Consider the following 13795-nt stretch of genomic DNA (forward strand, 5'->3'; position numbering starts at 1 on the left):
AAACATATCCAGTGGAGTTGTGTGTGTGTGTGTGTGTGTGTTTTCAGGCTTCTTGAAATGGCAGACTCATATATGTAGTGAAATATAGCTCAAGTCCAGAGTTAATCCTCCTCAAAGGCAATTGGAAATAAGCTGCAAATATAGGAATATTAAATAACATGTTCATTTTTTTATTCTTCCTATGACAAACAAAAAGAGACATTTTATTCAAGTTTCCATTCACATACTCAGAATGAAAGGAAATTATTGTAAGATGGTACTTTATTGGTTTCAAGAGAGATGGAATTGCACCAGCCCAGAGTCTTAGTCTAATCAACATAGCCTTGTTTTAAAGCATTTGACATGTACAGTAGGTAGATCTACTCCAAAGTCATCTTACACAAACCATTGAGACATTCAGCTCACTGTTGTTTAGAATCCATTTTTTAATATTTAAATGAACTATAAAAAGCACATTAAAACATTTTCTCATTTTAGTTACAAAAATGGGTCACCTAAAGGGCTTTTCATTGCATTCACAGAAGGATTTGAACAGTGGATGTCTAACAGTTATTGTATTTCTCTCTTAAAAAAATCCCCACCCAAAATATATAAACTTAATTGCTTAACCAAGGTATATACAGGGCATAACATCCTTGCATCTTACAGGTTATCAAGAAAGTTTGAGGTATACAACCAAAATAAAAAGCCTGTCAGAAAACAAAACAGAAAAAAACAACAAATAGAATTAAATAAAGGAAAAATGAATGCCATGATCGCTTCCTACTAGCACAGGATCACAACATTAGTGGGAGATGTTGCCGTATACGTGCTGGTGTGATACTTCCAGTTGTTTCACCTACGGTCACAAGGGCAGAACAGCAAATAACCTCAAGCGTTGTTACTGTTAATATATACAAAGGGCATACAGTCTAATTTAGCAATAGAGAATTGTTTGAATGCTCAGTTTATTTGCTTCATGACAAGGTACACAGTATGTGTTCAACAAAAAAAAATACCAGAATTTTAAATTTATTTGATTGAATGATGTCTTTAACTTACACTGTATATCTAACCAACATTGAAATTAAAGAGCCGGAAGCAGAATCTGATACACATGCAAGTTTTGAAAGTGGATTCAGAAATAACAGTATTGTACAAAATAATAATTACAGTTTTTTATAATTAGCAAAATACACCTTCTTTCTTAGCACCTCTTTATACTTTTTGTGTTTTTTGAACAAGCACCATTGTAGTCGTTTTTATACAGCACCTGGAGAATCCAGAGAGGGGGTCTGTGTCCCCTCATGTCGCCTGACCCCCTCTCTTGGCTACCTCCGATTCACCCTCCTCTGCCACGCTTTCAAATGTCCTTCACCTTTCCTCCATAACGTGGTTAAGTCATGTGGTTCGAGCCCTACAAGGGCAACAAGTATTTTCCTGGGTTACACGTACATACATGGAAAGACATGTTTGCTACACCATCTCTTATTCAAAACTTGCATGTGGCATAGAAAAGGGTGGGGGGCTAGAAATGGGGTTTGGTGGTACCCAAAACGTCTCAACTTGACTTTCTTTGCTGGCCCCATCAAGTCCTTTTTTTTCTTTTTCTTTTATATTTAGCCAAGGAAGCATACGGGCCCAACTTCAAACCCAAACTTCTGGTTAGGGTCCCCAAAGTCAGTCAACATGACATCGATGATTGGAACCTGATCGATTTTGGGAGTATTAATCTCCATCACAGTCTTTCCGTAGCCCTTCCTCGTCTGCAAAAGGAGAGACACAAACGGAGATACAGAGGAACCAATTAGACAAGAAAATACCAGAAAAACACACATTTTGTCACATGTTGCTTTAAATGTTGATCATTAGGCCACTCCATTCTTTTGAGCTGCTGGGAAAACTGTCATCAGCTACAGCCATAGCTTTCCACTCTTCCTTGTTTCAGTTCTAATGTGATTTCATTTCAGGAGTTATAGTTATGTACAGCAAGTGCCAAATGGATGAAAAACTGATTACAACTATTCAAAGCTTGACAGTTCTTCAGCTTTTATTTGAAACACCACAGGAGTAAATGTGTCAGAAATAGTGCTTGATTTTTGCTGGAAAATAGCCTCTTAATGAGTTTTTCCCCTTGATAGCTGTAGCTAGCAAGAATAACTCAAATCCGAAAAAATAACCTGAAAGCCAACACCAACACCAAAACAGCTCCCACATTATTTGTGCTAGAACACCGTCATTTTGATGCCAGTGACAGACTGAACTCTTCTTCTCCTTGCTCATTTAGACAAACAGTATCTATGGACAGGGCTTACCGCACATCCATCTGAGAGGGCCTTGATATAAGGGTTATTGTCATAGGACATCTCCTCATCGTTGGCGCCCAGGAAGCGCAGCGCATTGTCGTAGTTGTCGCTGGTGGCGTCATGCCACGCCACAGACTGGTGGCAGCTGTAGGTGAAGTTTTGCCTGGCCGAGGCTGTCAGTAGTCTGAGGAAGGTCATCTGTACCATGTTTATTGAGTTTCCATCTGCGTCAACATAGGAAAGCTGTTGGTGGGCAAACAGAGAGAGAGAGAGAGAGAGACAGAGAGAGAGAGAGGTCAAGGGTTAATCAAACAGTTGGATTTATGTTTATAAAAAACAAGAAACAAAATAAGAAATAAGTATAAAAGAGATGTTTAAAAATATGAAGGAATGGTATATGTGAACAACAGAATAAGTTTAAAATAAATTCAGAAATGTTTTGGTTGCCAGGGAGAATTTTATATTGATTTCTTCTTATTCTTTAATTTATTAATGCTGAAGGCATTTAAAATATTTTAAGATTCAGCTGATCTAACTAATTTCCTTGATTATACTAAAGAAATTTAAGGAAAGGAATAATTACAGTATAACAAACTGGCTGATGTAAGAATACCTCTAACAATTAGAAAGAGGTTATCCAGTTAATATACAGTAACCATTGCTACCATATCTAATCATATCTAATCTAGATAATTCACAAAATAGCATTTACAATGCGAGTGGCTAAAAGCTGCATTATAACATTAACACCATTGCTTTGTCACAATTACTTTTACCATTACTGAATGGAGCCACAGTACTTTCATTAAAATCGCCTGCCGAAGAGTTTAAATATAACTACTAGACATTACCTATAAGCTCTCTGTTCAACAAAGTCATGTTTGCTCAAACAGTCAGACTGACTGACGTGCTCAGATGGATTCAAGGTTCACATTAACGTCCCCAACCAAGAGACACTACTACACAAGGATTTATTCACTGAAGCATTGTCTTATTGGACTTTAATTCTAACATGGCCAACGTGAACTAATTACTAAATTAAATCTACAGTTTTTCAGTTAGGTTAACTTGAAGTAGAGACAGACATGCGTGTACAACAGTTTGTCAGGGTATTTTGTGTCAATGTAAACAAAGTAGAAAAGTGTCAACTAATTTAACAATATAATCTCAGTCTGAGTTAATTCATTGTCAACTTTATGACCCTTTTTGACTCTTTTGATAAAAGCTGAAATTTCGAGAAACTGCACAACACACATGATCCAGATGTGAACATTAACTTTGTGTGAACCTGCGCATTAAAAGTGCCCTTATTACGTTACCAGGAGAAGTACTTTACTCCCCAAGTACTTCTAATCCCACAGAGCTGTATAACGTTCTATCACAGTCAGTCTTTTAAAGTCTTTATCTGCGGAAACACATCAGCCTGACACCAGTTTGATGGAGCAGGACAAACTTGTTTCTTTTATTTCTGACTATAAGAAACAGTAGCTGATGTTTACTGAGACATTTTTTAACTATTCAAGGGCAGAGAGGGCAATGCTGGAATACTAATTTCTGCACCATTCTACTTGAATCCTCTGTAATGTTTTATTGATGCTCTCTACTTTATATGGAACAGTCTAAGAATTGTAATGTTCTGACAATAGCAAAAAATGAGGCACTAGTTCAAAAGGATGTAGATTATTTTAACTATAAGCCCATCTTGTTCATGATAAAAGTTTATCCCATGCACTTATATTCTCTCTGCCCTGTCTTTGCCTAAAACTACGAACACTAAAACCATTAGGTAGGTTGGGATTTCTTTATGGGAAGCAACTTTTGGTCACTGCCTCACAATTTCATGGGTGGTGCTGCTTTTTGAGCCTATTAGGAGCTGCTTGCCATTTTACACATACATAGATAGATCAGTCCATTTAGTATGCCACTATAGACTTACTATTTTGCCACGCTTAAATTCACTGAACCATGACCCAGGGACTTCTTTGGGCCATGAAGATATTCTGACCTGTGGAAAACAAAACCAGACAGAGAATATTAATAGCAGACATTGTCATGGGCATTATATTTTGTAGAGGCATGCAGTACACATGAAGAAAGCTTGTTGTATAAAGCACAGCCTTAAGGGTAGCATCAAAGTTTATCATCTGGGAGCTGAAGATAAACCTGTTTGTTATTTAATATCTTTAAAATATTGTTTTCACAAACTTCAGACAGTCAAATCATTCTATAGTATTTGCCTTTTGGTGTTTTTTTGGTGTTGTTTGCACACAATCTATCAAATCTATACAAGCTTAGAGCCCTGAAGCAAATCTAATGGCTTCCTTTGACAACTTCAGCCTAGTGTTGTGTTGTTTGTTGATGCGTTGGTTTAACATGATGGCTTAATATTTGATGAGAAATTATGATTAGAAACAGGCAGTTATGAATCTCTTGGGTACAAATCCAAAGTCACTTACTCCATTAGACTTCTTATCTGGATAAATGCAGGTTTCGCCCCCGGCGGTGAAGTTACAGTAGACTTTGAAGGAATCCCCGGAGCAGCCTTGGTTTGGATCAATCCAGTATTCGCCTAAGGAGAACCAAGCAAACTCAAACATCCTGTTCTGCAAATGTCCACAGAAAATGGCTTAAAGCTCCTTTTGAAAATTAAATGTGCTAGATTCCTTGATCCTATGTGAAATTCTGCTTTAGAGTAATTTACTGCTCATTTTCCCAGCTTATACGCTGCTAGATAAAATGTTATCATTATGCCTGAAGCGAGGTATAATTCATGTGCAATTTTGACAAAATGTTTTTCCTCAACAGAAGTAATGATAAACCTAAACCAATCCATACCACTGTAAATGAAAACTTTGTATCACTCTTATTGCACCTCTTTGCATGTTGATAGCCTCTAATGATACAGTGGAGACAGAGGGCCCAGAAGTCTTGTAAAAGTACTTAATTAGACTGCAAACAGTGAGCACAAATTTTCCAAAACAGACACACCAAAAGATATCAAAGGAAACACTGATGAGAAAATTTTCTCTGGGCAGTGTTCTCTATCACTGTTTTCAACAAAAAAGTTCACTGGAGTATTAGTTTGTCAGAAGAAAAGGTGTCTTGAACAACACAATATTTAAGAAAAAGGGGAGAAACTCAAGCGTCTCAGTTATGTCTCAGCCTGACTTTGTGATTTACGCTGATAAGAGAGATGTGTTTTTCATATAAAATGTTACATTTAACACTATAACACTTTAACACTCATTTGATTCAGCTTACCATCAGGGAACTCTGGGTGACAGAGCTGCAGATCTTTGCATGTTCTGGCAGGGTTGTTCTGTGTGCCCATGGGGTATTTCATGCGTTCGATGTCCTGTTTGAGGTTGTTGAGTGAGCCGAAGATGTCCTCCATGCCCTCGCCATAGTCCATGATGGTAGTGGCTGCGTCTGATTGCATGTCACTGGAGCGCTTGGTCTTCTTGGGTGACTGGATGGGCAGTGGCTCAATAACCTCACCTGGTGGGCCCTGTAGGGTATGGTGGGAAAAAACTGTTTTAGACTGATTTTATACATAATTTAGATTTAGATTTTGTACAATGCTACTGTACTGTGTACTTTAACAGTAGAAGTCTTAAATACTCACAGGAGGACCAGGAGGACCAATTGTACCAGTGTCTCCTTTTGCACCAGCAGGACCCTGAAATAGAAACACGAATAAACATAAGATACATCTAACACACACACACACACACACACACACACACACACAGACAGACAGACAGACAGACAGACAGACAGACACACACAGTGACAATATGCCTTTAAAAACACTGATAGTACTCACAGATGAACCTTTGGCTCCCTTGGGACCTTGGGGACCCTACGTGAGACAGGACATAAGCACAGTAATTTGGCAAAGTCATTCTATCATCAGTGTAGAATCTAAATTAATGACTGAATCAGTAAAAGACTTACAGGCAGACCAGGGGGACCTGGGGGGCCGAGAGGACCGGAAGCTCCACCGATACCCTGTGATAAGATGAAAGCAGATATATATTGAAGAAAAATTGGAGACAAAAGTATTATTGTCTTTAATAATGAGTGAAATGATAAAGCTGGAATATAATGGCACAGGACCAGGGACATGGAATGAATACTTATTTTATGAGCTGAACAGATGCATAATGGTAAGAAGGTTTCTCATAAAATCATGGAGATTTTTATTAACTGAGATAGAGACGAAGTCTTTATTTTAGCCATCAAGAGAAGAGCAAACACTGCACTTATGGGGTGCCGTTTCTTTGAACCCAGCAATTCACAATTACATCGTACATTTTTTGTCAGGAAATGAAGCCAAACAATATAAGGCCTATTTCCAGGCCCTAAAATAGAAATGGTATACTGAGTGAAAACTTTTTTGAAGCCCTTGTGCTCTGACAAAGGGGGACATTACAATTTCATTAGGCTTAATCTCCAGATACTTAATCCAACCCATCACCTTAAATCACTATGCCAGGGCAGGCTGAGGGCCACAGCAGGACAGAATAGCATATTCAGTCATTCTGCAATGTTTATTTAAAAATGGATGAAGGCTGTCATCAGTCCTTTATTGAGACCGGGCTTCAACCTTCTTTAAGTACTGCTTCCTGTCTACGTGCAGGGCTCAGTGGTTTAGATGAATATTTTAATTTTAATGCTGTGGTTCAGAAGGAAACTCTTATCAGTGTTTTCCACAATGCAGAATATTATATCATCAAAGTAGGCAGAAGACACACAAAAGCTGACCACAGTGGAAACAAGTGGTAAAAATAAAATCTGTAGTGTTCAGGATGCAATGGAAAACTAGAAATAAATAAAATTCTATCCAAGCCACTTTTGAGTAATACGAATGAGAAATCCAGTCTGTCTAGAACCAACACAATGTGTGCTGACTGTGGATCTGGTGAGTGAACAGATGTGCATTGCAGTGCAGAGCTCAGCCGCAATACGATGCCTTTTTCAGTGGGTTTTAATCAACAGCAAGTGACTGTGGCAAGCCCTGTGGCCACAGTGGAAGGGCAAAGGGGATAAAAAATGGCAAGATGTGGAGGGCAAATGGCCCCGCGGACCAATGTGGGAATGGAGTCATCAATTACTTACACCATCGCCCTTGCTACCAGGAGAACCTTGGGGACCGGGCAAACCTCTGTCTCCCTTCTCCCCTTGCTCACCAGGGGGTCCAATCAGGCCAATCAAACCTGGGTGACCCTGCAGGACGAAAACAAATGTGCACACACAAAGAACAATCAAAGATAGCAGCAATGTCCTTTTGTGTACTCAAACTTGCTTGCTGAATGCATGTGTGACTGAACTAACTGTTTTCTTCCACAAATCTCAAATGCACATGGGAGGCTGTGGAGTGAAGTTTCATTAAAATAAAAATCCTCAGGAATTATAATTGAAATGTCTCTCCTGCAACAGGTAAAAAACACCAACACTTCACAACACAAAGATGTTGAATCTGAAATAGGCAAGCTCTAACCAGGCCCAACGATTTGACAAGATTTAAAGCGCAGAACACGACGCCTCTATTGTGTGCTTTTAAACTGCTCTCTCTCAAGCCATCGTGTCAGTGTGTGGGAGGCAAATTAGATAGAGTAATGTGTGCTGTCTGAATATCCTTTGCAGTTATATTTCACCAGCAAATTTGACAGTGGCAGCAAAGAAAAGAGCAAGATTAAACAGATTAGAGTGATACATCACATTCAGCTGCATATTCAATGCTATAAAGAGTTTTTCTCTTGCAGCAGCTATAGCAAAAACTAATTTTGTTTCCTAAATGTTAACATAAGCCTACATTGGTATTAACGCTCCTTTGTAATTCAAAAAGATGTATTGTTTTTGATCAGTTGCAAAGTCATTGAAGCTTTGTGTAAGCGGTGAGCAGCCTTGACAGAGGTCAGGAAAATCACAAAGGTTCCTTTCACTCTTTTCAGGTTTATCTTCAGCCTATTTGGGACCTGGGAAATGAAACTAGCTTGTAGTCAGTCACACGAAATAGGCCTACACTCACCTTTTCACCTTTAGACCCTGGGTCACCTTTCAGACCAGGAAGACCAGGAGGCCCCTAGACAACAACACCACAAGTTAAAACTCAATTTCAGAAAGAAAAGACAAAAAAGTCAGGGTGAGAAAAACTAGTGAGACAGATAATGGGAAGCAGAAAATTAGCTAATAAGGAAGAGAAACATGAAAGGAACAAGTGGGAGGAGAATCATCCATTATATAGAGAGTAAATCAGAAAAAACTGCAGAAAATATGGAAACCATCCACACATTATAGTTATGTCTTATGAGGACAGTCTAGCTTTTTGGGAAATATGCAAATCTGGAGACAGGTGAGATGTTGTTGTAGAAACTTCATTTATGTATGTTCAGTACAGTAAGGCTGTAGGTTTGGAATAAGTTTAACCAAGGGGAAACTTCTTGCCTAGCTCTTTCAAAAGTGAAACAATATTCCTCCAGCTTTAGCTAGATAGATAAATAGTGAGAGAAACAAGGAGAGAGAGGGGAAGATATTATGCATACTAACCATGGGGCCAGGTGGACCATCTTGTCCTGGGGAGCCGGGCAGTCCTTGTTCACCCTGTGGAAAGCCATTCAATTGTAGTGAGCATTATAGCCTGCTGTATTTTCTCTGGCCTGCCATTGATTTTCTGTGCTCAGCACGATGATTAATAGCCCAAACAGGGGGAAAAAGTGTGCTGGAATAAACAAGCGAAACTAAAGTATAAGCCAAATGGATGTATTGATTATTCCATGAAGTCTATCATCATGCCTTAGCAGTACTTTTTTATGTGTGTACATTGTGGGTGTGTGTCTGTGTTTGAGAATGCATGTCTGCTTGAGAGTGGAGCTGAATCTATATGCAGTGGGAAAGGGAAAGACCATTGTTGTGGCTCAGACTTACGACAGGGCCAGGGATGCCACGCAGACCCTCTGGACCGGGCTTTCCTGGAGGTCCCTGGGGTCCAACTGGTCCTGTTTTACCTGCTGGGCCCTCGGCACCTGCCTCACCCTGCATATGGATAAACAAGTATTGTGAAAGCCTGACAAAGAAAGTAAAAGTAAAGCAGGGATTTATAATTGTTTATATTTTTGGATTGAAGCCACTATTTTCCTGATATCTTGAGAAGCAAAAAATAAAATTTGGTCAAATTTATGTCTAATTAAATTATTATTTTTTTTTTTTACAAAAATCTAAATAATAAAACAATAACAAACTTTGTGTCGTTTTCTAATGGTATTGATTGGTATTTAAAAATCTATATGTGCAACAGCTTCTAAAATCTGCAGAAACACTTGATATTTTGTTGTCAGGTGTTCTTCGGAGGATCTCAGTATCTCAGAGTATTTTCCTCAGAATTCAGCTGCGGGCTGCTTTTAGCTTTAAATTATGTTGAGACAGCATGCAGTATGTAGATCGGGTAAATGGGGACAAGTAAACAACAGTCTGAGTTATCAAGTGTTCATGTTCCTCCAAATAAGGTTCGGAGCAGGGACAACAATAGATGGTGCTATATCCAGCTATGTTTTCATTTCAAGTTCATGAGAAAATGATTATGCCCTCAAGATCACAGTGTGCCACAGCTGACCAGCTGTAATCTGAAATACATCAATATGCACAGAGACTAGACACAGCTCATGGAAATTGCAAGTTTGAGCTGCAAGGTGTTCACAGATTACAGGCTTATTGCAAAGCGGTCAGAACTACTTCACTGAATTTATTACAAGCATCGTGTGTTGCAGCTGCAATTCTTTCTTTGGAATTTCAAGAATCAGGTGATTTACATTGAGCGTGCAGCAGCTGATGCTAATTGATTCTGCCTATGCACAAAGCAACAGATCTCAAGGATAGGTTTATAAACTGATGAAACCAGGAGATTTGTGTAAAACAAGTGCCATCTCACAGAACTTCAATGGGCCTTGATTCACTCTAAAAAGAGTATGATAACTCCTGAATACCTGAGGGCTGGACATAAATAGGGTTTACTCCTTTAGTCGGTCTTGAAATAAAGTCACAGCACAATACAGGAAACAAGTGAATCTTAGTTAAACTCAAATAGGCTACGTCCATAAATTTCCATCTAATCTATGCTGGAAATTAAATTACTTCTGCGTTTTTGTGCTTTTAATTCAAGAGGGGGAACAATGTGGATATGGTGAGGGGGGAGAACAGCCGAGGGACTTGCTGAGACGGCTCTACTGTGCGAGGATGAATTGATTTTGTTACCTTAGCGCCCTTCTCTCCTTGCCTGCCCTCTGTACCAGCAGCCCCCGGAGGTCCCTGAGGAGGATGACAGGACACTGCTTTAGCATTTCAATACAGCGTCCACACACTAACTGTTCAACAAGACTGTACAAACAAGTGAATGTTAATCATTGAGCTCTCACACTGTTTCAGAGGCTAACCACTAGTAAGCAAAAATAACTTAGTTATGTATCTATTTGTATGTTGTATCATATATATGCTCTATAAATGCTTTGGTCTTTAAGAATGATCATAACCACCTGAGATTTTGTCAGGTCATTTCCACAGCCTCTTGGCATTTCAGTCTACTTTTATCAGATTTCACACTTAAAAGTTTATCTTGCCTGATAAATACTTCATGGGTGCTTTCTTTGAACAGGGATGATAATCCAGCGCCCTTTAATGTACACTACTACTTATTCTAAAATGTATTTGAATGACTTGGACATGCTTTTGTCTGCCCATGAAAACATACAATCATATCCATCCATTCAGCCATGTATGAATACACACAGAGAACACACACACAGCCTGCTTCAGTCAGGCTGAGGGTCGGCAGGTCATTTTTTCTTTTTGGTCATGATCTCTCAGGCCCACAAAGATTTCTTTGAACTTCACCTCCAGTTGCTCCTCTTCAAAAACGCTCTCCATCCAAATTCCACTCTCATCTAGCCGACTGAGGCCTGAGTGCTATTGACTGAGAGCCTATAATGTGAGCTTGCCTCCTGTCTTGGAGCTTTCATCTTCTCCTGATGTGTACTCTTACTGGTAGTGAAGACGGAGGGTCTTGATCAGCACAAAGAGCCGTTTCAGTGGTAGCATGATATACAGAGTCAATATACAGGTGTGTACTTCTAGTCAAGGTTACCAGAGCATTTTTTTGTTTGCTCTGCAGCATTTTCAGTGGGTTTTGTTCTTAATTGAATAAAATTGCTACCAGTTACTAAAAGGGTAAAAAATTAAGTAGTGACCTGAACCCAAATAAAAAAATTGTTAAAGCCAGATGAGGTTAATTACTTTTCCATATTTCTTTTTTCAAGGAGCAATGTTGTGAATACATTTGCAGTATTAAGGCTTTAGCAAATCAGATCAAACTAAATTTGCTGCTATGCTAAATTGACTTATTCAGAATCAGTGGTCATGCTAGAGAGAGATTTAAGGATTGTCGCAAATTTCTACAGGCAAAATGCTGAGGAGACATAAAAAGGGCCAACAGATCCTAAACAACTCTTGCTGTGGAATTATGTATTCACAGGAGCAACCTGTCGGGGAGTAGCAGGGATCATCACAGGTCCCTTTTTTTTCAAAGTGATTAAAGACTGTGTGTGATAAAATAGCCCTTTTCCTTACCATAATCCCTAGGCCATTTAGGTGCAGCATATGCTGATACCATGCTAAATACTCAGAATGTAAATTCATTGGGCACATTAGAAAAGCAATCAACCCTGGTTTAAAAATGCATGACATGTTTTTTCCTCCATTGGGCTGAGCCTTGAAGTCTTTCTTTGAAATGCAGTCACTAGAGATTGTGACTTTTCTTTCAAATTCAGGAGAATAGCTCCTCTTTTTCATGTGGACCTTGAGATTCACGTCATATTGGAAATATGTTAATGTTCCATCTCAGATGTGTGCATTCAAAAAGCAGCTTACTGGCTTCAGACTATCTCGACCTCATACTGTGGGGTGCAGGAAGGGGATCTCCTTATTAGATAGAATGAGAATATTCATCATAGAAACATTCACTTTTAATGTTTCTCAAAGTAGACACCTAGGATCCTTTCAAGGCTGACAAACATCTGTGATGATGATCATCTTACAAGCAACACATTAATCTTTTATTTGTTTAAATTTTTTGTTTTTTTGGTGGGCACTCCTTAAGCCAACCCTTCTCCTCTAATAACTTCTTAACAACTTTACCATGTCCATGTTATGCCTTTGTTTTGCTCTGGCTGTCAGTCAAGCAGCCATGGATCAATAATGTGTCAGACTTGCTATATCTCTCACGCTTTCTTCCCACTGCCACAAAGGCGTAAATGAGTTTGGAACCCACGGTTCCAGTTTTTCAGTTATTTTTTAGTAAGCCTTTTCAATTTCTTGCTAGGAAAAAAAAGAATGATTTTCACATCTTGCCATTCATTTCTCAATAGGCTTTGAGGTGGATTTCTTCGCAGACGGTGCAACGCCTTGACCCCTTAAATCTCCCACTTTGTTTTCCCCACTCTACTTTTAATGAAAATGAATCTCTCCTGCATTACTGCCAAGATTGAGTTGTTGAGGAGGAGTTGTTGCGAAGTGAGGCGGGAACCCGGTTTGTTGGCTAAGAAGCCATAGTACAATGCCAACAGATACACACTCCCTTCATATATTTTAAAATAGGACTACGATATTTCACATGGGCTTGTTGAGTCATGGTTTTAGAACTGTCAAAAGCTTTAGTCAGCAAGACATCTCACATCCAAACAACATGCAACAATGACATACCTACAACAGGACCAGCGGACTGGTCAATCTTGGGTTATTGCCGGAAGCTCACCAGTGATGCTCACACAAAAAAAATACTGTAGTAATTTTAGTTTTAATGACCACACACTTACTCTCTTGCCAGGTGGTCCAGGTGGGCCAGCTTCTCCTGATGGACCTGGAGGTCCCTGAAAACAAGCAAGGAAATAGGAGGTGCAAGATACTATTAAAAGACAATAAAACAAGTTATATTAACAAATGAGGCCAGTGCTGATATGAATTTTGATGAGCACAGCATGCTTCACTAAATCTCTTGTTATGTCTGCCGAAAGGACAATAACACAGAAAGCACTTTGACAAGGGGGAATATTCAACCCCAAGATAGTCCAGAAGAGTTACGCCAAAACCTAAAGTTGGATGAGGCGCTGCTCTGAAATGATACCTACTGTGCTCACTGAGACACTTTCATCCAATTATCTCTGAGTTAATTAAAACCAATTTTTTATCATTTGCATTGGTAAATATTTCGCAGAACTGAAAAGTGAAGGCAGAGTTATTCAGCTGTTTTATAGGCACAGTCACATGTAAATACAAATAACAGAAAGATATGTATGTTTTCCTCTACAGAACAGAGCCATTATACAAAGCTTATCATATTTTAATATAAATTCTCGTCCGTCCATAGTATTGTAATATACCGTCTATTTTCTGCTGTAGCGTTTCAGCATGCAATCAGAGTTCATACACAGAAATTCAAATATGTAACATTCATGGAGTAA

At 39.0% G+C, this 13795-nt stretch overlaps 1 protein-coding gene across 9 annotated transcripts in view; it reads right to left on the bottom strand.

The window, feature by feature from the left end:
- Positions 1 to 243: 243 nt before the first annotated feature.
- col11a1a (collagen, type XI, alpha 1a) overlaps positions 244 to 13795 on the bottom strand; it is an 81702-nt gene continuing 68150 nt past the window's right edge. For 8 of the 9 annotated variants that reach the window (XM_051410667.1, XM_051410670.1, XM_051410668.1 and 5 more), the window contains 14 exons: positions 13151 to 13204; positions 10539 to 10592; positions 9216 to 9323; positions 8838 to 8891; positions 8320 to 8373; positions 7407 to 7514; positions 6243 to 6296; positions 6112 to 6147; positions 5911 to 5964; positions 5547 to 5793; positions 4742 to 4854; positions 4222 to 4290; positions 2295 to 2528; positions 244 to 1745 (listed from right to left, as the gene is read on the bottom strand). In XM_051410667.1, coding sequence (XP_051266627.1) covers positions 1599 to 1745; positions 2295 to 2528; positions 4222 to 4290; positions 4742 to 4854; positions 5547 to 5793; positions 5911 to 5964; positions 6112 to 6147; positions 6243 to 6296; positions 7407 to 7514; positions 8320 to 8373; positions 8838 to 8891; positions 9216 to 9323; positions 10539 to 10592; positions 13151 to 13204 — 1386 coding nt within the window. In that variant the 3' untranslated portion in view covers positions 244 to 1598. The remainder of the gene's footprint in view (positions 1746 to 2294; positions 2529 to 4221; positions 4291 to 4741; positions 4855 to 5546; positions 5794 to 5910; positions 5965 to 6111; positions 6148 to 6242; positions 6297 to 7406; positions 7515 to 8319; positions 8374 to 8837; positions 8892 to 9215; positions 9324 to 10538; positions 10593 to 13150; positions 13205 to 13795) is intronic. The other variant, XM_051410675.1, reaches the window with a different exon arrangement.

This window comes from Dicentrarchus labrax, unplaced genomic scaffold (genome assembly GCF_905237075.1).
Source record: "Dicentrarchus labrax unplaced genomic scaffold, dlabrax2021, whole genome shotgun sequence".
Taxonomy (NCBI): domain Eukaryota; kingdom Metazoa; phylum Chordata; class Actinopteri; family Moronidae; genus Dicentrarchus; species Dicentrarchus labrax.